The sequence below is a fragment of the Ursus americanus genome, chromosome 24 (genome assembly GCF_024610735.1).
Source record: "Ursus americanus isolate L20-20 chromosome 24, mUrsAme1.1.p, whole genome shotgun sequence".
NCBI classification, from domain to species: Eukaryota; Metazoa; Chordata; class Mammalia; order Carnivora; family Ursidae; genus Ursus; species Ursus americanus.
The window spans coordinates 16,464,190-16,489,777 of NC_142150.1; the positions used below are offsets into that span (position 1 = coordinate 16,464,190).

General features: G+C 36.5%; 1 protein-coding gene across 2 annotated transcripts in view; it reads left to right on the forward strand.

The window, feature by feature from the left end:
- LOC148107847 (uncharacterized) overlaps nucleotides 1–17,925 on the forward strand; it is a 638,616-nt gene extending 620,691 nt beyond the window's left edge. For both annotated transcript variants that reach the window (XM_087855366.1, XM_087855368.1), the window contains one exon: nucleotides 5,628–17,925. Coding sequence is in view for 1 of the 2 variants with exons in the window: in XM_087855368.1 (XP_087711494.1) it covers nucleotides 5,628–5,631 (4 nt within the window). In the remaining variant the exon portion in view is untranslated. The remainder of the gene's footprint in view (nucleotides 1–5,627) is intronic.
- The last annotated feature ends 7,663 nt before the right edge of the window (nucleotides 17,926–25,588 follow it).

Genomic DNA, 25,588 nt, shown 5'->3' on the forward strand with positions numbered 1-25,588 from the left:
CCAAAAGGGTGGAATGACCAATATAGAGCCCAGAGTACAAAGGAGACTGAAAACAAGATTTTTGTCAGAATATTTCTCACTGATAGAGGTCTTGTACCCTGATTATTTGCATTCTAATCTAATTGGAAAATATATCCCTAAAGAGGAGATGGGCATGCTCATTCAATCCTTTCTGCTCTGATTCCGTGATCACTAAGCAGCTTTCTGATTATAATTTGTCTTCCTGCATAGTATCCTACAGGATAAGAGAAAGCTGCTCAGTTGAAAAGAACCATTCTGATGATTTACGGTTTTATTTAACATGAGACATTATTAAATGGGCATAATTGTCTCTTATAGATTTTATTTCATGAATCCCTCTGATCTCAAAAGACTGATCCCTTTTGAACAGATATAATTAAAATTGTGGATCTAGGACTACAAAGTTGAAGACCAGATTCTGCAGTTTGGGGAACTCAAATATTTTCCCTATAAACTCTTCACGATTGACAAGCCATCATCCTTTAGCCTCCCAATATACCTTGAAATCCATTCTTCTAGCAAAAACTTCCAAACAAAGCAGACATCACAGAAGCATAATATCTATATGATTGGTGTTTACAATTCCTGAAAGCCCAGTCATTTGTCTTGACTGAAAGTCATATTTAGAATTCTGCTGGTAGCTGGTTGCTACCAAATATATTCAGGATAGTAGCTAAGAACATAGCCCCTGGAGGTAGATCCATGTACACTTATCCAGCTCTGCCTCTTACTAGCTGTGGAACAGTGGGCAGTCCCTTAGTCATTGGAGTCTGGGTCTCTTCCACTATAAATGGGGGATAATTTTGACCTTAAATGTCAATAGAGATTAAGTGAAAAAAAATTCATAATGTACTGCCTGGAATAGGTTTTCCATAAATAATAGCTACAGTTATTGGTGCTATTTTTTATTTACTTAGCCCCTCAAAGCTCTAAAATTCTACCTCCAACTACCTAGAGATTCTATTTCCCATGCCTCCAAATAATCTTTTGCACATGATACTGGACTTTGCCTTCCATATCAATATTTTACTTCTCTTTTTCATTTTGTTCTCTGCTCAGCATGTTTTCCATGGTGTAAAAGAGAGACATTCTTCCAATAATTGTTCTCTTGTCACATATTTTAAATTCTAAATCTTGGAGAATATGCCTTTGACACAAAATGTATATTTGATATTGATGAGGGCATCGAGGGTAAAAGTTTAATGGATATATCTTACGATTCTACTCAAATAAGCAATAAGAAAAATCTCTGTGCATCATCAACATAAAGGAAAAGTAAAATCCCTATCGAACACCGGGTGTTTTTTCTTTGATCTGCCACATGTCATCATTGCTTGTCATGAGTTGTGCACCTGCTCTCTGGCAGGCAATACTTCTGCTCTTGAACAGGTGCAGTGACTTATCCCACAGGGAGGGCAAAGATTAATGAAGTGTGTGTGTAAATGCTAGGAATATGAGAGGCAACAGTCAGCCTTTTAATAATACCTTAATTAACACTGATATAATGCATTAACTAACCCTCAGCAGCACATTTTGACTCATTTGTTAATCTTGTTCTTAACAGCAGCTGTTCAACTGTGTCAAAAAGCTTTGCTTCTTTGTTACATGTTAAAGAGCCCAGAGCCACATAAAACAACCTACAGTGCAGTCAGGCTACTTGGCTAAGAAGAGGTTGGCTAAGAAGAGAAGGCAAAAAGAATACAGAATACTGAAAAAATAAATAAATTTAGTCATTAACTACATCATGGGTTGTAGCAGGCCTTCTTGGTAGTCCAGCACAACAAATTTTACATGGAATTTCCCTAACAATCCATGACATTTTATCCCTTCTAGATGTTTGTTTATGCTATCGTGTACCTAGAACAACTCCCCTCATTCAAAAGCTTGGTCGCATTTTACTAGCCAAGCTCCCTCCCCATATTTATCTATTCTTGTTAGATCACCTTTGTCCATGCTTCTATTACCCATTTGCTTCTCTTTTTTCATTGATCACACTCTTATATAAGTATCTGTTTAAATGTATCTGAAAATACTACTAGACTTTGAATCTTGAGGGCTGAGGCTGTATGTTATTTATTTCTAGAGTCTTTTTCCAGAATTTAGCACAGTGGTTGGTATCTGGTAAGCTCTCAGTAGATATCTGTGGTCTTAATAAATAAATGAAAAATCAATTAATAGAGTTCACATAAGCTATTAAGAGATTTTACTTGAGTCAGAATTGCTCTTTTTTTGTCCTTTAGATTCAGCAATCCACAAAAATAATGAAAATCGTATTTTAAGAGTGATTGCCTCTTATAATACCTGTGATAGCAAATTGGATATTCCTACTGAAACTGTAGCCATGTCTCCCTAGTCAGAGACTAAGAATCCATTCCATTCTGTTTACCATGCCAAATCATTCTGATTGTTCTATGGCTAAAAGTTCTGCTAAATGTCATAATTAAGCATCAGTTTAAAAGGAATTCCAGATGTAAAGAAATAGAGAAATTGCTCTGTCAGCAAATTTTCCAATACGCTAGACCTTTACAAAGTCTGCTTTTCATTTAGATTTAGATTTATCACTTGTCTGTTAGCTTAACTGTTGTCCACTTTTCAAGTTCAACTTCATGGCATCTATAAGGCAGACTCCCACCTATGGCACTTTGTATCTATACCCATGCAAGGAAGTATTTTGTGTGTTAACTGATTGTTCAAGAGTGTGTTTGCCACTTATCTATTCACTTTTGGATGACTGGGACCAAATCTTTTCAACTTTGTATCCCTTCTTTCTGTCAGAGTATCTAACCCATAGTAGGTCTTCAAAAATATTTGATGAATAAATGATTATTTAATGTAAACAGTGGTTTTGGATTATGACTGTGTTTAGCTTCTATGATGACTGCATTTTAGTAGAAGCATTTTCTTGTCAGTGATAATAAATTTATTTTAACACACAACCGAGTGTATGAGAAAAGCTTCTAAAGCTTGGCTCGTGTTCTGGTGCTCCATCTTTTCTGTGTCATTCTTGAATTAAAGCTCACAAGGACGTTAGTGCTCCCAGCACTATATCACTCAGTAGCTTACTTGATTTACTGGAATAACCCAATGCAATGTTCATGTCTTTAAAGGATGGATCGCCCAAATACACAGACACTGTTGGGAAATAAACCTAATAGAGACTTTAACATCAGTTCTGGAAACCCTTTCACCATGAGATGGCATTTTGTAGCACAGCATAGCTATATTAAATATGTGGGTATCAAAAAAAACAAAACAAAGCAATACCTTGGCCATTTATAAGTCTCTGTTCTTCATTTTCTTAATATGAACAGCTATGGTATTTGGTAAACCATAAGCCCTGTGATGTTTGGCAATGCTTATAGAAATTAGGTTTACTAAGTTGCCATATAGATTTTATTTATTTCCTTATCCATTTGGTTCCTCCCACCAGGTAAACAGTACTCTGAATCATTACAGTAAATGCAGTCATTTGAGTCAGTGATTATCGAAACTATTTCCCTGACTTTCTTCCTAGATTAAGAAGTTCCTGAGGGTGTAGATTTGATCTTATTCATCTTTGTATTTCCATTTTATTAATGCATGGTACTGGACATGCATTAAGTATGTAATAAATGTTTGTCCTTAGAAGCTGTTGTTGCATTCCCATGTTTTCGTGTGCTTTCTTTCTACTATCACGCATGTACACACTCGAAACGCACACACATATACACATCATTTGGGACCTAAAAGGAATTTTTGATGCCTAAATCATTATGAATTTCATCTATTTGTCCTATCATTAATTGCTGACTATTTATATATTCTATATTTCATTTTCCGTTTTATGAATTGTGTCTAGTAAACACTTTCATTCTTCAGTGAGTTCTATATATGTCAAAATTAGAAAACTATTTTAATATCTCAGCAGCATGAAAGACATCAGTAGTAATCCCTCCTGCAAAGTAGAATTACATAGTGGGAAAGAGCAGGTTGCTAATATCAGACCGACAGATATGGCAAAGTTTGCTCACGGATGGTATGGGATGTGAAAACAAAATAGAAAAAGACACTCTAAAGGTACTTAGAATGTAGGTGCCATTTATGAGGGTGGATTGACTATAGGAGAGACAATATTTTACAAAAACCAGTTCTTTGACTAGGTGAGGTTTGAGATGACTCATAGACATCCAAGTTAGCAATGTTGAGTAGACAACTGAATATATGTTTCTGTAACACAGAGGAGAGGCTTCCCACCAAAGACAAAAATAGGAATATACCAAAAAAAAAAAAGGTATTTCAAGACAGAAGATGGAATTAAACATTCATAAATATTGGAGATTATTACTCCTATAGTAATCACCATCACTTACGATCATTATGTTAGCCCTATTTTCCTCTGTGAGGGCATCAGAGCCATGCTCTCTTTGGTCTAGTGTAGAGATTGTGATGTTTAAATAACTGTTTTGCCTCTAGATAATTAAGAAAAAGTAGACATGAATGTGGACTGGGAATAGAGAGTGCAGCAATTCTATAAATTGTAGCTGGAAGAGCAAAGATTTTGGGGTTAATTAAAACATTGTCAGGTCTAAAGGTCTTTTGAACCCATTTGCAATCTTGATCAAGAATAGTTGGAATAGGGTGCCTGGGTGGCTCAGATGGTTAAGCGTCTGCCTTCAGCTCAGGTCATGGTCTCAGGGTCCTGGGATCAAGCCCCGAGTCGTAGGGCTCCCTGCTCAGTGGGGAGTCTGCATCTCCCTCTCCCTCTGCTTCTCCCCTCACTCGTGCTCTCTCTTTCTCTCAAAAAATAAATAAAATCTTAAAAAAAAAAAGAATAGTTGGAATAAATTAAAGCTAAGTGACAAAACAAACCCTTTCATGTCCTAGGGAGAAATGGTTTGAGTAATTAAGGGCAGTTCTGCACTTTTATTTCAGTAGCATAATATTTGCATTGCATATTAGAACTGTGTTAATCTGACAATTGATTTCTCTGCTCACAATTCCCTTTCTTAGTCACTGATACTGAAAATGATTCAGAACCTCATGTAATAATCTTTTAGCACAATTCAGCCAATTTAGAGACCATTCGAAATAAATCCACTCACCTGATCATTTTCTACTAAAAGTAGGTCAAATTGCAGGCAGTCGATAGCCTGCAAGGTCAAATTCTGTTTATGGATTAGAAATTAGAATGCTCAACTCTGAAGAGGGATTTAGCTAGTCTTTTCAATGTTTCTTTTATTTTAATTTAAAAAAAGTAATTCTGCCGCATAAACTATTACTAATATTAATACATTAACTTACAGTTATTTGTACAAACTATGCCAGGTATCCTACTAAACACTTCAGGAATGTTATTTTATTTAATCCTTACAAAAACCTTATAAGGAAGCCACTGCCCCTGTTTTACAGATGAGGAAACTATAAATAAGAGTGTTAAGGACAGTGTTTCTCAGAACAGATTCAGATCAGTAGGTCTGGAGTACAGATTGAGATTTTGCATTTCTAACAAACTCGCAGGTTTAGCAGACATGGCCATAGAATGTATCTGGTCCAAAGCTGCCACTTATAATCTACTTACTTTTAGTCCAATTTCATCCCATTGTAAAAAAGAGTCTTTCTTTCTACAGCTGAGCTCCTTTCTCCAGTATCCTATGGCAACCCAGTCCTTCAAGGAAGAGAAGACTACTTCACATTTTCTGTATATAAATCCGTGAGTGAGCTTTAATGCTTGGACTTCATATGTCTTCTATAACTGCACCTTCCTTCTGGCTTCCCAACCAAATCACAGGTTCAACTTCTGCCTTTAGAACCTACCTATTCCCTTGGCCTTAGTGAAGACCATAAACTTTGTGCTTCTTTGCCCAGATTCCAAGGATCAAATTCACGGGCTTCCCTAGATTATCTAATAATTGGCCACTCTTCCTTCCCATTCCCCTCTCTTCTGCATGGTTAGATTAATTGTCATGCAGAAGGTGTGGAGGAACAAAGAAGCTACTGCTCTCTGTCTCTCTGTGTTCTCACCTCCTACCCTATCCCCTACGAGGCCTTTCTCACTTATATTCTCAATCATGCCATTTGTTATTCTTGGAATAATCTTCTACTGTAAGTCTACCTTCTTTCCTCTTTTCGGTTTTCTAAAATCTCACCTCCAACAGTAAAGTCTTCCAGAAGCGAAGCCCCATTGTAATTCTCTTCCCAAGACTGGTAAGTACCTTTCACATTTTTTCATCTTACAAGCTACAAACATAGAGACTTTTGTCTATAAAAATGTATATATAATTTTTGTCTTTCCCATTATTTTTTTCCTTCTACAAGCTGTGTATGTTCTATATTCATGATATTAGAGGTAGAGGGTATCTTAGATTTTATCTAGTAAAAAACAAAAACAGCATTCTGCAACTAGAAAATTAAGCAGAGAAAGCACAGATTAAAAAAGTACAGGATACCAATACCATGTGAGAATTAAATAAGATAAAGTTATGTGCCTAATAGTCCAAGTATAAAAGGTGAAAGAAAATACTAAAACAAAATTTTAATAGCACAGTTTATTAGTAAAATTGCTGAGGACAAAAATAGTTCAGTATTAATTCAGTACTCTTTCCACTCAACCATCTGGAATTAAAGCATTTAAAATTTTCAGACTATGACAATAATGGTATAAAACTAAGTGGCTGAGGTTTTAGGACTCACAGTAATAAGACATTCTAATCCTTCTCTGGCCTTTACTGTAAAGACATACTTGCCTGGCAATATTGGTTGAGGAAATATGATCAGAGAGTATTCCCTGCTTTTTAAAATCCAGAGGAAGAGCAGGGCAAGATGGAACTGAACATAGGGCCCTAATCGAACTGAAATAAGAATAGAGACCCTTAGGCATTTGTGGCACAAATGTAGTCATAAGTTCACCACCTTCAAGGGTATTAGATTCATCCTTTGAATCTGTCCTATGAAATTCCTGAGGGAGAAAGGAAAGACTAGGGGAAGAAAATAGGGCACCTTACTATATTCCAGACTTGATTTTATACAAGCCAGAGTTTGATTCAGCCACCTTTGATTATAAGCATCTATAATAGGGCTCCTTTAAAATAAAACGTCTCTTTTTCTAATTATTCTCTACCATGTTATCTTAAAATCATTGATTCTGCCTTCCAAACTAGGGCATTTGATATCATTCTGAATGCCTGCCTCCTCAATTCCCCTCTTCCCATTTAAGCAAAATACAGAATGTTTGTTATATCTAGAGATTTTTTAGATCCATTTTCCCCTGTCTCTCCCAAGCGCCACTGTGTTAAGTCTAGTCCCTTATCATCTTTTATTTGAAAAACTGCAATTATAACCAAATGCTCTGAATGCCATTACGTTTTCCAAATGACAAAAAATTGTCACAAATTCTTGTTCTTTAACACAAGGCTGATCACAACACACTTTGGTCAATATTTACTACTGGCTCTTTGTCTTTGAATAAGTCCTTATTCACAGGGAAATTCCTCTACAATGTGGTGCAGTACAGAAATCTGTCCTTGATAATGTTACATAACCATCAGCCAACAACACTGAGCTGAGTCCCAGATACTAGGAACCTAAAATGTACATATTACTTTTGTTTAATTGTTGTCAGTCTTTATTACATATAAGATTCATAGTTTTTCTTTAATCGGAAAATTCTATAACCTTGGAATAATAATCAAAGTCTAAAAGGTTACTTTAGTAGCTCTTGGGTGGTACTCTCTCTCTCTTTTTTTTTTTTTTTTGATCTTAAATAAATTTGATGATAGAGAATCTACACTTGGTATGAGTGTATTCCAACTATTACTCCTTGTAATTAACCTCCTCCTTCACAATCTGTATTGAAAGCAAGAAAGCAACAATAAAAGACACAGACCCCCATACACAGCAGAACACCTGGACGCAGGAATCATCCATGACTAATTTATATGGCAATTAACACTTACCAGGCACTCACTTTCTTAACGGAGATTAGATACATACTAGTAGCTTGAGGTAGGTTGAATAACAAAGCATTTTGTTTATGCTTTTATATCTCTATCAAGTGTTCTCATTGTCTTTTGCAGAATATCTGCTTTTGTGGGTTGGAACATATTTTAATTTCAGTAGGCTATCTGGTATAGGATTGTAGTCGGGCACAGGAAATTTCTATGTTGTGCTCCTTAGAAATAAAAGGAAATTTCATAGCTTTAGTGAATTATTTGACTTTAACATTTGCTAGATAAAATATCACAGGAAAGAAGTTTCTTGGACTGCTTCTATGAGAACTTCTTTGGGTGAATACATTTGCAGAGACGTATGAAAGCATTCATTAGAAGTGAATCATAGTGTACTTTCTTCAAATAATTTTCCATTCAAGTGACACTTAATTCATAGTTTATATATTCAGGGCCAATAGCTACACAATCCACATTCCATGAGGAGTACCAACAATTTATAAGATGCTCCAGGTTTCCTGAAAGTAGAACATATTATGTCTACAGCAGATGATAATGAGAGGAGTGAAATGGTGAGATTGTCAGCATCCCTTTGATGTCTTTTAAACAAAGATCCTAATGAACATTTACTCATTTTTACTCCATGTGATCTTATGGAAGAAAAATTTTGTTTGGGTCTTGGGATCTTAAGCGTGCAATGAACCTAGAATTCATTCCAACATTTTTTTCATTTTTGTAGTGGAACTATTTTTTTATTCTTCAGATCTCAGCCTCATTAAATTTGTAAGCTACAAAGACACATAAATAGCATTCAGTACATTTGTGAATGTGATGATTTCAGTAAATTCAAGAGCCCTTTACCAATTTACCACTCTACAGCATCTGAAGTGGGAAATTCATCTCCTGTAATTTCTCTACCTGCTAATGCTGGATACCACTGAGAATAAATATCTTCAATATGTTTTTAAATGGGGAAAATATATTTTCCTAAAGGAAATAAACTATGACTCAATTACTCTGTAAAATTATTTGTTTGGTGGGAAGTGCCATCTTATCTCCCTTAATATACCATAGTAAGTGGATTCTTTATTGCTCTTCAGTTTTTCCGTTGAACTAGATTTTCCATCATGCAGATATTTTTCTGAGATTGAAAGTTGAGTGTTTTGGGGTACCTGGGTGGCTTAATTGGTTAAGCATCTGACTCTTAATTATAGCTTAGGTCATGATCTCAGGGTCATGAGATCGAGCTACGTGTGGGGCTCAGCACTGGGCATGGAGCCTGCTTAAGAGTCTCTCTCTCTCTCTCTCCCCCTCTGGCCCTTCCCTACAAAAAAAAAAAAAAGTATTTTGACAGACATGTTTAAGTCTCCTGGCCACTAGAAGGGTAGGAAGAGGTGGAGGAGCTATTGAGGGAAAATTCTGCATAGTGGTACCCAATTAAATAACAATAATTGCATTTTATTATGACCCCTTGAAGAACATCTCAGGTACAATGGGAATTATAGATCTGAACAAATGAAGATGGACAAGAGAATGGTAAATAAAGTAAGTGAATATTTTCACGGCATAAAATATGATTAAAAAATATTTAGAGAATTTATCCTTAGCGTTTACTCAAGAGAGTTTCTGCTTAGTAGGTGAGAGATTTTGTTTTCTTACACCATTACCTCTTCTAAAATCCCAGTAAGAATTTTTAAACAGGAGCATTATGGAGAGGAGGTAAGGAAGATTATTTCCCTCTCTCTTCAAACTCCTTCCCCCAAACTTCACAGGAATGAAGAATGCTTAAACTCTTCTTGCTTGCTCTTCTTCCTCTACAAGGAAATTAGGAAATGTCCCTGACATTTCCTGGGTGGAACAAAAAGAAGAGTCCCTAGCTTTTTCCCTCTGGACATTTGCACATGCCTCAGAAGACTCACAAAGAGCCAGAGGCGCTATGGAATATTAATTACAGTGAGGTAGGAAGAAAAGTGTTTCTAGTGATTCTCTACAGTTCAGAAATCCCAGGAAGATTAAGTAAATAAACCCTTGGCATCAAGGTTAACAGCAAACAACTTGTACTGAAAGGGAAGTAATCTGGTGGATTTACCAGTATTCAGATCTTCCCTAACATTGAGTGAAGGACAATTCCTGTCTTAAATATTGTGGTGATAAACATAGTGACCAGGATGATTAAACTGCATATATATTATTTCTCAGTATACAAATCTGAACTCCATTACTCCATAAGATTTTAGAGGTTCCTAACAATGGTGAGAGACAGGAAATCATGAAAACTTCTATCCATCTGATCAAAAAGTTCCAGCTACATGATTTTAAAGTCTTTTAGGTTATAGACCAAGCTGTCATACCCTGTCAAGCTCTTAGGATCTCGTTTTCCATTGCAAGAGCCATTTAGTCATCAGATGCATGTTCGAACTTTTTTCTCTCCTTTTGCCAGAACAACTGTGAGTTGAAATAGGAGTTTTTGATGTTGTTTTTTGCTTTTATTTTATTTTATTTTATTTTCTTCTTTTAGGGATAGCATGCTATTATTTGGTTCAGTCCATTCTTTTAAAGCCAGATAAATCTGGATTTGAATATTGGATTCCGAACTCATTTATCTGCTTATCTGACCTTGGGAATTTACTTGCCCTTACTGAGTTAATTTCTTCTGTCATGGAAAGATGCCAATTCTTTTCTTCTGGATTTGTTAGGAAGAGTTAATATCATACCTGCATAGTAATAGTAACAGCAATTCTGCATCAAGTTATCTTTGCTGTATCTACAGTAAGTCTTCTAACTGAAAATGAAAGTTGGGATGTTGTCTTGCTGCTTGAATTCTAAGTCATACCTGAGTTCTTATAAATGAGCTCCTCCCTTGGTTTTTATCTTTATGAACCTGTTTCGTTTATCCACCTAGAACGTGGATTTGGAACTCTTACCTTAACTACAAGACAGTAAGCCAGTAGCTCTGGTGAGTTCCTGACCATTACTTTTCCTGCCTGCTGACCCATCTAACTGCTTTAAGACTGTCACTGGAAACTTAGATGGATTGTGCCAGTTATTACCATATTAGCACTAGACTTTCCCTGCCAATGGGAACTTCTTCTTGACTTCGTAGTTTGGCCAATTTCCCCATGTCCTTTCCTGGTTAGGTAGGTTTAATTTCAGAGCTACCCTCTGTGCTAGTGATTTTTTATTCTTCTGAGAGAAAATGGACAATGCATGAGTCCCAGGATATGAAAGCACAGGCCCTTAGCAAGTCATTAAGAGAGTGGATTAACTTCTTATAATAGGAATATAATAGAATAAAAATCATCATCCTAGGTAAATTATACTTCCTGTTTGACAGATAGTATCTGTTAGCCTCAGAATAATTTTAAATGCTGATTATTATTCCCACTTTATAGATAAAATTAGCTTCAACTGCACTAAGCCACTTGCCCAAAAATATGTTGTTGTTAGTTGTGGAAAAAATCAAACTGAATTCAGCCAATTACAACTCAAAAACCTATGCTCCTTTTAACAATGCCTTCCACGTTGTCATGAATTATGACCCATTTTTAATGCTGCTAGAAAAAAATTCCAATGTAATTGATACTTTTGTTCAATGTAGTGGATATATTTTCCAGAAACAAAGTAGTCAAATTGTCATAATATCTATTGTCAAAATCTATGGGTGCTTGCCCTTAATTCCGTAACACACTCATCATTTCATCATTTCGGTTTTTTTTCCCTTAACTTGGAGATGTGCAAATTATAAAATGGTGGCAGTTTTATAGAAGAGTCGTATTTGGCTTGGTGGCCTTTGACATGATTTAGTCAGGTTTTTTACCTGTTTTAAACTGATGGAAGCATCTCTCTGTAGCTGTCACCTATATCTCTTTTACACACAACATGAGTCCCTTGATTTTATGATTCTAGTCGGGTATACTGGAGAATAAAATTAATGGGTAGAACATTTGGGACACTCATGACTTTGTTTATAAACCCTCTTTTTATGAATTAGGTGGGGGAATTGAGGCAGTTAACTGGAAAATTACCCTCCTGTTGGGACTGAGGCTTAAATCATCAACATCACATCTCTGGGTTGCATGTGCTGGCCTTGGATAATAGTTTTATCTGGGTTGCCTTGTATTTATTTGGATAAAGGGACATATCACAGAGCACACATCTTAACACTATTATTCATCCCATTATAAATGACACTTACAAATGTGAAGGAGGCGGGGGCCCTCTTATGAAGTATTCATGACACACTCCTTTTCTATCATCCCACATCCGCCCACCCTGACATTTCCTGATCCAAATTGTGTAGTAATTCTTCTCCTCATCCTATGTTTTCCACACATTCTTTCAGGTCAATACACAGACGCTTTTACTTCTCTGAGTTTGAAAAAATAAATTATCCTCCCACACCCATCTATAAAAGATTATTCAAGGTCATGGCAATAACAACTCTTTCTTCCTGTGCAAAATAGAATAACTTTGCTTTCTTACAGTGGATATGCTTTGGTGTTTGCCTTAAAAATACTCTTGGGTTAGGGGCGCCTGGGTAGCGCAGTCGTTAAAGCGTCTGCCTTCGGCTCAGGGCGTGATCCTGGCGTTCTGGGATCGAGTCCCACATCAGGCTCCTCCGCTACGAGCCTGCTTCTTCCTCTCGCACTCCCCCTGCTTGTGTTCCCTCTCTCGCTGGCTGTCTCTCTGTCACATAAATAAATAAATAAAATCTTTAAAAAAAAAATACTCTTGGGTTAAAAATAAATAAATTGGAGTTTCCATTGAATTCAAAATGGTCTGCTAATATGAGTTAACACATGCTATATTAAAAGTAAGAGCTTTGTAGGGGCATTATACTATTTAGACCAATTGATTCTTAACCTTGGCTAACTTGAGATCACCTGAAGCACATTTGTATATATTCAGCCTCTGGTTCTCACTCCTCAGTATTCTGATTAAAATAATCTGGGTTGGGTTATCAGCATCAGTTTTTTGTTTATTTACATTTTTAAATGTGTGGCTAGGGTTGAGAATCACTAATCTAGACAATGTGACTCAGGTTAAGAACATAGACTTTGTCTCTCATCAGCTATTATATTTTGGGCATTTATTTAACTTTCTTCACCTTAAGTTTCTTCCTTTATTAAATGGCTTGACAATACTTCTTCAAGAAGTTATTATGGGAATAGAATAAGATAATGAACATAACATATTCAGGGAGTGTCTGGTACTTCGTTAATGCTCAAGACATTTTTTAGTATAATGGTTAAATTTATCAGGAGTTTTAGGTGTGTCTCTATGGTAATACAATAGGAGACAAACAAACATTTTCCTAATAGTTTACTTAAATTTCCAAATTTGAATGTATCCCAAATATCATTAATAATAATCGCAAACATTTATAAACTGCAGTAGTGTGTGCCAGGCTCTTTGTTGAATCTCTTATTTTTGCTTGCTCAAAATTTTGAGATGTGCTAAGGCCAGATTTATAAGAAAAGACCAACCCTACCTGGAGTCCCACAGTTTAGTTAGCAGGTGACTTGTCCAGGACCTATTTCTTATCCTATTTCGTATTTTTTTAAGGTATCTACTATCTCCTGATAGAGTAGTTGTATCTCCAAAATCTCCAGACCCACTCGTCTTCTCTGGTGGAGATGCCATCCCCATGCAAAGGAAAGTTTGGCATCTCCAACCCGAGCTGAGGCCCCATATTTTCATTTTGCCCTGGACCTTCACATTAATAACAAAATATGGAAGAGTTTGACAGAGGTGGGTTTGGGGGGATGGTTAGGTATGTTTGGAAAGGACCAGGGCAATATGAGCCTACCCTAGCCTGGTGGGACTAAGGCTGAAATGATGTGCCTAGTGTTTAGAACCAGGGACCCTAGAATTTTAAGTGTTCTCAATGTAAATGTCACCTGTGCCATTTATTGTGTAATATTGGATAAGTAATTCACCATCTCTAAGTCAGTTTCCTCTTTTATAAACTTACACAATTATTATACTAACCTCATGAGCTTGACAGGGTTAAAAGAATATGTGGAACAATTGTTTACTTGTGTATGGGAGGCAGTAAGTACTGGATAAATGTGTTTATTACTATTTTTATTTTCTTTTTGACTCATTGTTTTCTCTGGGCTGAGACCAGCTTTGTTGCAATGACATATTCAACCAAGACCATATAAAGAAAAAGATTGCTGAGAAGTATGCCCTTTCTTATTTCTCAGTCATGGTCAAGGTCCCTCCCCCCCCCAAGAAAAGTCACTTTATTTCCTATTTGTTCAATCAAATTTCACGGGAATTGTAGTTTCTTATTGTACACTTTCATCAGACATCTCAGAAAACAGGTTGTATCTGAAACGAAAAGTTCAGCTTTGCTTTCCCTCCTTTCTGCTCCCTGAATGTCATAATTGAATTAGAATGGGAGAAGCATTTAAGTAACAATTGTCCTACCTCCCCTACCCCCAGCACACCCATGTGAACACCTACATATTCTCCTTCCTTCCTCTTCCCTCTCTCTTTCTCTGGGGATGTCCATGCATACACTCATGCTAATGTTCCTTGAAACATTTAAGATGCATTTCCAAGTGACAGGAAGGGCTGCTATACTGAAGCATCATCTTTTTTTCCCCCCCATTCTCTGACACATTAATTGGTTGGATTGATTTTCTGGATGAGTAAGAAGGGAGAATATGCATTTAAGAAAGATTGATAGGATAACACAGTTGTTTATGTTTGAAAATGCAGTTTTTCTCAAAAATAAATACGCAGAACGTGAAGAAGCCTAGAAGGATCAAAAAGTACTTTCCTTCCCTTAATTCATCTCATCTAGATAAAGATATAGTCTTCTGAATAGAAATAATGTTAACAGATATTAACCAACAAATATTAACCAGCAAGTCATCCAGAGAAAATAAAAGTGGAAAATATACAACAAAATATAATCCCATGAAGATTGAACTTAAAACAATGATATTTCTCTTTGCCTTAATCAATTTAACAGATTTTTTCTTAACACTAATTTTGGTGGTGAGGATTTATCAAGGTATATACCCTTATGATTGTAAACTATAAACCATCCTGGACTATAAATTAAAAATTAAGTTTTAAGAGTCTCAAAACTGTTAGGACTTTGAGTTCCAGTTATTCCACATCTAGGAATGTTGTCTAAGAAAATGATAGGAAATATAGACAAAGATCTATATGTCAAAATGTTTGTTTGTATCATCAATTATAATAGTAAATAATTGACCACAAGCTGAATGTCAAAATATAAGGGCTGAATAAATTATTTATTATTTTTTATTTCCTCTCCTCTAATTCCCCCTCCTAGCTTTTACACCCCTCCCCTCTCATTCACTAGATATCTCTGTTTCTTCTAGTTTGATGGTGTTTATCTGAGGAAAATGAAACAAATGGGAGGAATCATCCTGCACTGCTGCTGCAGCTATGATCTCTATCTGATCTCCCTTAGAGTACATCTGTGGGTGACCATCGTCATTATTGGGGATCTTTATTTCTCTTACTATGATCAGCAACTCAACTAGAGAGACTCCATTTGACACAGACTCTGTTGGAGATCTCATTACCTTTTCAGGCAGTTCACTTAGGTCAATTCTTTTTCAGATGGGCACAGGAAGGCTATCTATTATATAGCCCCCAATTGGTCCATGAGAAATACATATCCTTTGCCCTAGGTATCCATGACTTTCCTAATAGTGTCACCTCTTTTTTTCCCCACCGTCACAGAAGTCATCTAGTAAAACTCTCACAATTTTAGGCCTTTCTGGAAAGGGGACAAAGATCAAGCTATCCAAGTGCTCTTATGGAATCCTCTCTCACTTATCTTGATGGGAAATGGAACTTTCTCTTTTTGCTCCATGAAGAACAGAGTATGTAGCCTCACTCCATATTGTTTATCCAAGAGAATTTTCTGTCCTAGATGTCTAGCCTCAGTTCTTTTATATATTCTTCATTGAGTACTAAGCCACAGTTGAAAAATAGAAAAAATAGACCCTTTAGAAATTCTACTAAGATAGTATGGCACATCCCTTTGTATGTTGGGATAATTGGCATTTGTAATCTTGCAAGCTCAGTTCAAATTAAGACTGAAATAGCCTTTATCTTTTAGATTATGCAATATTAATTGATGAGATATACAATAATATAACAGAATATAAGAGAGGCATCAATCCAGACCTGAAAGCAAGGAAGACTTTCCCAAAGAAAACAATCACCAAGCTGAAACCTAGAGTATAAGTATTAGTAAGTAGAGTGAAGGAGGTTAGTGGAGGAATAGCAAGATAAGCCAAAGGGCCAGCATTAAAAGATAATATTGTAGGAAAACAAAATGGTATAGCCACTTTGGAAAATAGTATAGGAAGCAGTTTCTCATAGAGTTAAGCATAACACTTAATATACAATCTAGTAATCCTGTGCCAAGGTGAAATGGTAATTTACAGTCATACAAAAGCCTTTATGTGAATATTTATTGTGGTTTTATTCCTAATTACTCCAAACTGGAAACAAAGCTAATGTTCTTTAACTGGTGAATGGATAAACTATGGTACATCTACAATGGATGACTACTCAGGAATAAACAGGAATACATTATTAATCCATGTTCCAATGTTAAAAGCATTATGTAAAGTAAAAGTATCCAGACTCAAAAGGCTCCATGCTGCATGATTTTATTTATGTGTTTTTCTGGAAAAAAAGGAAACCGTAGAGATGGAAAACTGTCCATTGGTTACCAGGGTACAAAGGCAGGGACAGAGTTTGATTGGATATGGGGGAATTTTGGAGGGTGCTTGAAATGTTCTATTGATCATAGTGTAGTCACACAACTCTATTCATTTTGTCAAAGCACGTAAAACTGTGTATAAAAACAAAGGTGAATTTTATTGTATGTAAATTATACCTCAAATTAAAAAAAAGAGAATATGGCTCCTTTCAGGAACTGAAAAATAGTTACTATAGAAATAGAGTGAGAAGCAGGGAAAGATAAATGATGAGGCAAGAAAGATGCATGAGTATCAAGTCATTAAGGCCTTTATAAATCATGTTCAGGAATCTGAGCTGTATCTTTAAGGTAATGGTAAACTATTGAGTCCTTTAACTTTGTTATAGATTATTTTAGAGGGATCACTCAGCCAGTAGAGTGAAAACAAGAAGACGAATTGAGCTGTTGGGCAGAAATGTCATAAACCAGGTAGGAGATACAGCTTGCCTACGAAAGTTTGGTGGAAGTTTATTCATTTTTTAACAAATATATTTTGAGTGGCTGTTATGTTACAGACACTGAGATGTTTCCTGGAAATAAAATGGTTAGTAAAAATCAGACATATACTCAGCAAGCTCAGAGCTCATAATCTATTGGCATAGACAGCAAGTATGTAATTTTGTCTATATAAATTATAAGAAAAATATAGTTATTAAAATGGAAGTGTGAACTAAAAGAGACTGAGTCAGATATGGCTAGTTACTGACCCAAAATGTTATCTCTTTTTTCTTGGTAACAGAAATTCCCATTGTGTTAGGAGCACCTATGTGTTAGCTTGAAGAGACAGTATTTCCCAGGTTCCCCAGCAGTTAGGGTGGTCATGTGACATAGTTCAGGCCAGAGATATATGAGGGGAAGGATGCTGGGTTTGTCTAGGAAGGTTTTGCTTTCCTGATTATTATTCTCCTTCTTAAATTCTTTCTTCTTCCTGGCCAGTACATGTGATGATTGTTGAATTAATGACAATATTTAAACTTGGGTTGACATGGCAACTTTTCGTGACTTTATAAAATTTAATACATGATAGTAATTATCAATTGTTACCTCTGAGACTTGTATTTGTTCCTCCCTTTCCTTGCTGCCACCCCAGTGCTTAACAGAAGTTTAGATAAAAGGTTCCTCCTCCTGCATGGTATGGTTCATCCTACAAATTTCTGTGCTCTCTGATGCTTATCTATTGCCTAAACAACGTTTAAGGACTTGGTTCTTCAAGACTAAAGGAGGTTAAATATAAGGTTTTTGGGGGGAGGTGGGTGCAGTGGGGCCAGGGGGTTGTTTTCATGTATGACAGTGCTAATCACTTGGTACTAGCATTCCCAAACATTGTGTTGAGAAGGATTCTGTATCAGCAAGAAAGACTATTGTCTTAATTAGTAATGTCTGAGGTGTACACAGGAAGGAAGACAATAAATATTTTTTGTCTTCATGGTGTAACCACTTAAGAAAGAAAGATGAGGCAAGCCTTTTAGATATGGCTTATATGCTCAAGAACACAGAAACAAGGTGAGATAGTTGTTGGAGCATTCCAAAGCCTGACATATAGTTTCCAGTCTGACCAGATAGGCCTGAGAACAGTAAACACATGCCCAGGAGCGAAAGAATATGGTGATACTGGTCACATGGATGGCATACGCTCTGATACCAGAATCTTCATTTTTATCAGCCTTCACCTTTGTAACTTCTAAAACTCCTTGAGCAATTTCTCTTGCCTGAGGCCATTTGCTACCCATGGAAGCCATTTTCTTCCCGTCTGAAGAAAGTGAGGAGAGGCGAAGAAATGGGGCCATGAGTGAAAGCAGCCGTCTGTGCCAAGCAGTCAGGTCTCAAGCTAAAAGGAGAACAAGCCAGGAGGTTAATTTTATCTAGTTTTAGGTACAAATTACTTTATTTTAGTTTTGGGGGAAGTAAAATGAAGCAATTCAGAAAGAAGAAAGAATTCAGGAAAGAAATTCTATTCTTACTAACCCAGCAGGGATGTACATTTCAATTGCTGAGAGGAAACAATATTAGATGTAATACTAGAGGCTCATTGGAAGCGGAAACAGGAGCCCTAATTTGAAGCGGGAGCCATTCATAAAATGACTCACAAACTTGCTCGCAAGAATTAAACCAAGTTTATGAAGAATAATTCTTGTTTGCATTTTTTTTTCCCTTTTCAAGCAAGTAATGAACAGTAATGCGGTCCATATCCAAGGTCACATCAGTGTTTTTCTGGCTTTTAACCATGGTCATTATTAAAGGAAGAGATGGACAGATATATACGTTGAGGAACCAAGGAGTAACTGACACAAAAGGGGAAATATCAGAAAACCCTGGCTCCTGGCCATACCCTGGATTAATAAGAGGATAGAGCAGTTACTGGTATTTCATATATGAGGTAAATCTGAGGTCCAGATTTCTCCCATGAAGGACATTAGGCAGCTGAGGAGCCAATGACAGGTCCTTTCATATGCCAGCTTGGCTCCCTCGAGGGATCTGCATGATAAAAGCAGGCGATTAACTGAAATCATGTTTTCACTGTAGGGCTTTTACACATTTCCTGCCGGACAGCTCCATAGTCAGATGGCACCCTTTATTGAATTAATTGATCAGATTAGTACCAGTGTCTTTCCGTGTTGTGTGTCCTCCCCCACATTCATGTATCTAACCTCTATCTGGGACAGAAACATCTTCGCAAGCAGTGGATGCCGGCAAAGCTTCCGCTACTCGGAACTAAAAGAGCAATATCTCCTTCTGAGTCATTTCTCAAGACTCCTGACTATTACCACTTTGTATCACATTATGGGGCAAGCAAGCTGCTTTGGATCACAGAGCTGCTCTGCATTCCAAACTTCCTCCCCAAGAGAGAAAACACAATGTAATGTAAAGTCATGGGCCTGAATAAATTTCTTTTCTCCCCATAAATTGCTGTTGTCTTATATTACTGCCAAGAGGAATGAACCTATGTCACCATAGTTCCTTAAGTCTGCCCTCTCACACTTTAGGACTTGACTTTTGGAGAGAGAATTGGACATTTAATTCCCTGGAAAATCCAATCCAGAGTGTCAAGGCTTTCTCAACTGAAACATGGGTCAGATGTCAAGTCTGTCACTGAAAAAAGGAAAATTTAACCTATCTTACTGGTTTCATACTTTTGTTTCTCTTCTCCCATTCCCCTCTTCCTCATCAATGGCACATATTTCTGAGTGTCTTGGGGGAAGATGGGACACCCTCACTCTGTGGAGCAATAAAGTTGGGGAAATAATAAAAACAGGTAACTTTTATATAGTCTGATTCCTATCTACTTTTCTAAGTAATTACTTAAAATAACTCCTTCAATCATCTTAAAACAACCCTGAGATGTTCATGTTAGTTGACATATTTTTCAGAATATTAGGCTAGTAAGGACTTTTGTGCTAATGAATATAGTTAACTAATGAAGAGTGAGCCAAGTAGAGAGCTAATGAGAGCTGAAAGAAGAAATTCATGTATACACAGACACACACACACACTCACACGCACTGAATCATGAACTTATATGTTCATGGATTTATTGATTTTTCATTTATTTCTTCATTCAGAACATGTCACCCGCATGTGCCGCTTTGGAAAAGTATTTCCAATCTCTCTCAGACTCCTCAACCTTTTGTCAGACAGAAATTCTAAGTGTAGATCTAAGTTTTGGGGGGAGATTTAATTGAGATGTGGCATGTAAGATGTAAGGACAGTCTGGCCCATAGTAAGGCTCAATTACTATTTACTTAAACTAATTATTTTTACTAATGATTTTAAAAAGAAGGAAAAACAAACAGCTGGTATTTATTGAGCCCTAACTATGTACAGGGTCACTGTGTTTAGAGAACAGGGTAGTTGATGTGTTATTCATCTCTGTTTATGTGATTTCTGCATATGGTGCTTCTTTTTCATCTCATCTATTCTTCTTCATTGATTTTTATGTTTTTGGAGAGGGGCATTTTGGCCATGGGCCAGTTTGTGTCACTACCCCTCTAAATTTCACTTTTTCCCCTTCTGGCTCATTTCACACTTGGTGTATTTTCAAAGGTCTGACTTTATTTTCAGGCTGCCTCTCATGATCCGGAGCCTCATTCAGTTCAATCCAATTTAATTCAATTCAGTCTAAAGAAAAACAAATCGTGTGGCTTCTACAATATGATACAAAGATGATTAAGGCAAGATCCTGCATCAAGTTCCTTAACAGCCTTTTCTTGTTCTAGCTCAAGTCATGTTGCTGGTAGTCTCCCCTTATAATTGGAGTTTTGGGTCAGTCTTTATCTTGCCACCATCTTACTTCTAACAGGCCTGAGCAAGTTAGAAATCTGGAGACTGCTAGCTCAACCTAAAGGGGCAAGAATGACCATCTCTGAAAATTCATTCATTATGTGCAAAATGTACTCACAAGGAATTCTTCAAAAGAATGTCTAATCTTCAACTACATCAAGAATTTAATAAAGCTCTATGAGTCAAGGGCATTTTTCAAGACAATAATGAATATGACATTAACTGGCCTTGCTCCCTGTAAGCAAAGTGCATTCCAGTTTCCTTCTAGTGTCAGTCTATGAGGCTACCTCAGGAGCCTCCATCAAAACCCATTTTCTTCTTCCTTTCTCTAAACTTTCACCCTTTTGTTAAGGACATTATCACTCCAACTTCATTTGGGAGCCTAAACACTTCCCTTTGTTTATATTAGAATATTAACAATCCAAATACCACAGCCATGAGGGAGAATTGAGTCTTAATAAAGTAAGTATATATTCTGCCCAGATTCCATTGTTTTCCAATGAAGTAACATGTTCATTTACGCCTAATATTTCTGCCCTACTCTGTCCATGTAAGGTAAGGAGCAGGCTTCCAGAAGGCAACAGCCCCATTAAACTAAGGCTTCATTATGTTCTAAAATGATTTGACAATGAAAACATAAGACAGATCAGAAAGAGAAGGAAACTAAGATGCCAGAAGCAAGACTCAGCTATTAGGTAGTATGACCATGTTTTGTTTCCTGTGCTAAATTGAGATATTACAAAGAATTATTAATGTTCCCATGACCCTGACGTTAAAAAAAAAAAAAACTATTTTCAATCTTGTGAATCCCTTGTGTGCTGCCTGTAATATACAAACAGCTTCCTTGTCCACATAAAGAATAGTTTGTGAGTTTTAAAATATTTCCAAAGAACCAGCTATAGGCATTCTGTGTTTTCTTTATTGTGTATTATTTTATTTTATTAATTGATGCTTTTATCCAAGGTATTTCCTTTCTTTAATTTCTTTTGGTTTGATTTGCAACTGTTCTTCTGAGTTCTTGAGATAACTGCCTAGATCACTGATTTTCAACTTTTCTTTATTAAACACATGCATATAAGGCTATATATTTTCCTCTAAGCAGAGCTATAGTTGACCAATGACTCAGAGAAAATAAAATAATGTGGGTGAGGAGCCAGAGTAGCAGTGTCCACCACCATGAGATGCCTTGAGACAAGCTTTAGGGTTTAGAATACAGCTATAAGCTGCCATGTTTCTTTCGGACTCTGAATAGTAGCTTGCCCTTTGTACTGACTTTCCTGGTTTCTCACCCTGATTACAACACAAGAGGCCATTGTTCAAGCAACACCCATATATTATGTCCTCTGCCACCTCTTTTTTCTAGGATTAGGTAGAAGGAGAACTTTGTTGCTCCCCCAACCCAAATACCCCCAACCCCAATAAGAGCAGGACTATGTTTGTAAGCTCCGAGGTATGCTTCCTCTTTGGATTCTTCAGCTACCTTTAGTCCCTGCCCTTTTAAAGTAAATCCTCTTACTTTTCCAGATCATAATCCTCTCCATCTGCCCCTGAAGAACAATGTTTTGATCAGCCAGTTAATCTTCCACTGCTTCAAAGAAAAGTGTAGAATTTTGCACCACTATGTGTATATATATGTATATATATATACATATATATACACACACACATATACACACAAACAAACAAACACATATTAGAATATGGAGCTTCAAAAAAAAAAAAAAGGAATAGGGGCACCTGGGTGGCTCCGTCAGTTAAGTGTCTGCCTTTGGCTCAAGTTATGATCTCAGAGTCCTGGGATCGAGCCCCATGTCTGGCTCCCTGCTCAGTCCAGAGCTTGCTTCTCCCTGTGCTGCTCTCCCTGCTTGCGATCTCTCTGTCAAATAAATAAATAAAATCTTTATTTTAAAAAGTATGTACATCTTAGAAACTGATACTGATAAGAAAATCAGAAAGCTATCCCTCTACATCTTCAAATCCTACACCCACAAGATAGAAAAAAAAAAAATCACTACATTCTCTGGTCCTACCACCCAAACCCATCCTTTTCCTTGCATGAAAGAAAATGAAGTAAAAGCCTATGAAAGTGGAATTTTTTTCTTACATTGTTTCTAGAACACCCAGATATGTTAAGTGAAACTTCTTGTTTTTACCCAAGAGGAATTTCACCTACCTCATTTACCTGTTAGCAGACCCAGATTTTATTCAAATATTAGGCCAAAATTGTTGATATTTGGGAAGAGAGGCCCAATATCAACTTTTTCCCCCCAACCTCAAGTTTTGCACAATGAAAATGTAAGAGGGAAAAAAAAGTGTTTCTGGGAAATGTTTTCTTCCCTAAAGAAAGCATAATCACATCTCCTGTCCCTCCCCCTGCCTCACTTCTTGCTTTTGACTGTGGTCATGTTTCCTAGAGCTGGGGCAGCTCCCTTCTGACTATGGAGCAATAACTCAAGGATGAAAAGCCAGCCCACAAAGAATGGCAGAGAAAATGTAGTAATGGGCCTGTGTTCTTGAGGAAATTGTTGAACAGCTGAATCAATGACAGCAGCTGCCTACCTCCACATTTCTTGTTATGTAGGATTAATAACCCCTCCCCCCATTGGTTAGGACATCATTGGTAGGATATTCTATTATCTTTGGCTGAAATGCCTTTCTAACAGATAAATATAATTTTGTCTCAATTCAGACTAACTGATGTTTCTTTCTCTAGTCCCCAAACCTCAGAATCTGGTAGCAAACTCTTTTGTGCCCAAAACATTAATGGTTAATGGTGGCTTAATGAGTTGCATTACCCAGGAGGTATTTAGATTTCAACAGTTGGCTTCGAATTCTTAAGAAAGAATAGGTATTTTGATAGGGATTGTATTAAATCTGTAGATTGCTTTGGGTAGTATAGACATTTTAACAATATTTGTTCTTTCAATCCATGAGCATGAAGTGTCTTTCCATTTGTTTGTGTCCTTTTCAGTTTCTTTTATAAGTATTTTATAGTTCTCAGAATATAGGTCTTTTACCTTTTTGGTTAGGTTTATTCTTATTTTTGGTACAGTTGTAAATGGGATTGACTTTTTTTTTTTTTGTTCTTTCATTATTAGTATATAGAAATGCAACAGATTTCTCCACATTGATTTTGTATCCTGCAACTTTACTGAATTCATTTACCAGTTCTAGGAATTTTTTCATGGAGGCTTTACGGTTTTCTATATGTAGTATCGTATCACCTGCAAATAGTGAAAGTTTTATTCTTCCTCACTGATTTGGATGCCTTTTATTTCTTTTCATTGTTTGAGTGCTCTGGCTAGGACTTCCAGTACTATATTGAATAAAAGTGGTGAGACCGAACATCCTTGTCTTGTTCCTGACCTTAGGGGAAAAACTCTCAGTTTTTCCCTGTTGAGCATGATGTTGGCTGTGGGTTTTTCACATATGACCTTTGAGATATGGTCCCTCTAAAACTACTTTGTTGGGGACTTTTATCATGAATGGATGGTATACTTTATCAAATACTTTTTCTGCATCTATTGAGATGATCATATGGTTTTTATCCTTTTTCTTATTAATGTGATATATCCTGTTGACACACGCCCCTATGTTTACAGCTGCATTATTTACAATAGCCAAATAATGGAAGCACACCAAGTGTCTATCAATAGATGAATGGATAAAGAAGATATGGCATATATATCTATATCTATCCACACACACACACACACACACACACACGCTGGTATGTTACTCAGCCATAGAAAAGAATGAAATTTTGTCATTTCAATGACATCAATGGAGCTAGAGAGTATAATGCTAGATGAAATAAATCACTCAGAGAAAGATAAACACTGTATGATTTCACTCATATGTAGAATTTAAGAAAAAAATGAGCAAAGATAAAAAGAGAGGAAAACCAAAAAACAGACTCTTAACTATAGGGAACAAACTGATGGATACCAAAGGGGAAGGAGGTGAGGGGGTGGGTGAAATAGGTGATGAGGATTAAAGAGTACACTTCTGATGAACACCCGGTGATGTATAGAGGAGTTGAATCACTCTATTGTATACCTGAAACTAATACAACACTGTATGTTAGCTAAGTGGAATTAAAATGGAAGAAAGGAAGAAAGAAAGGAAAAGAAAAGAAAAAAAAAAGGAAGTATGATAATAAAGAAATAGTTGAACGACTAAAGAAGATTCAACTACTTAACTCTCAAAACACACAATTTTGCTGACCTATGCTTGAGGTCAGCTTAGAGGAGAGAGGACATTGATTTGTGATTTATGATTTATGAAAGTGATTTATGATTTGTGATTTATGAAAGTGAATCTCACTACTTTACAGTTAGCAGGTGGAATCATGTGTCAATAATGATTTAAGATTAAGAAAAAAGGAAGCGATTGGGCGAATTCCTAAGGCATCTATTAGTTTTCTTGAATTTTATTGACATAGGATAATTTCTCTTCTTGATATCAAGTAGAGACTAAAGATGACAAAGATGACAACCCATTGTCCTTTTTACCAAAGAAAGAGGACAATGGAGAGCATTAGTTTAAAAGAATTTTCTATAAGCATCTCAAATTCAATGTTTTTAAAACTGAACTCAAAATT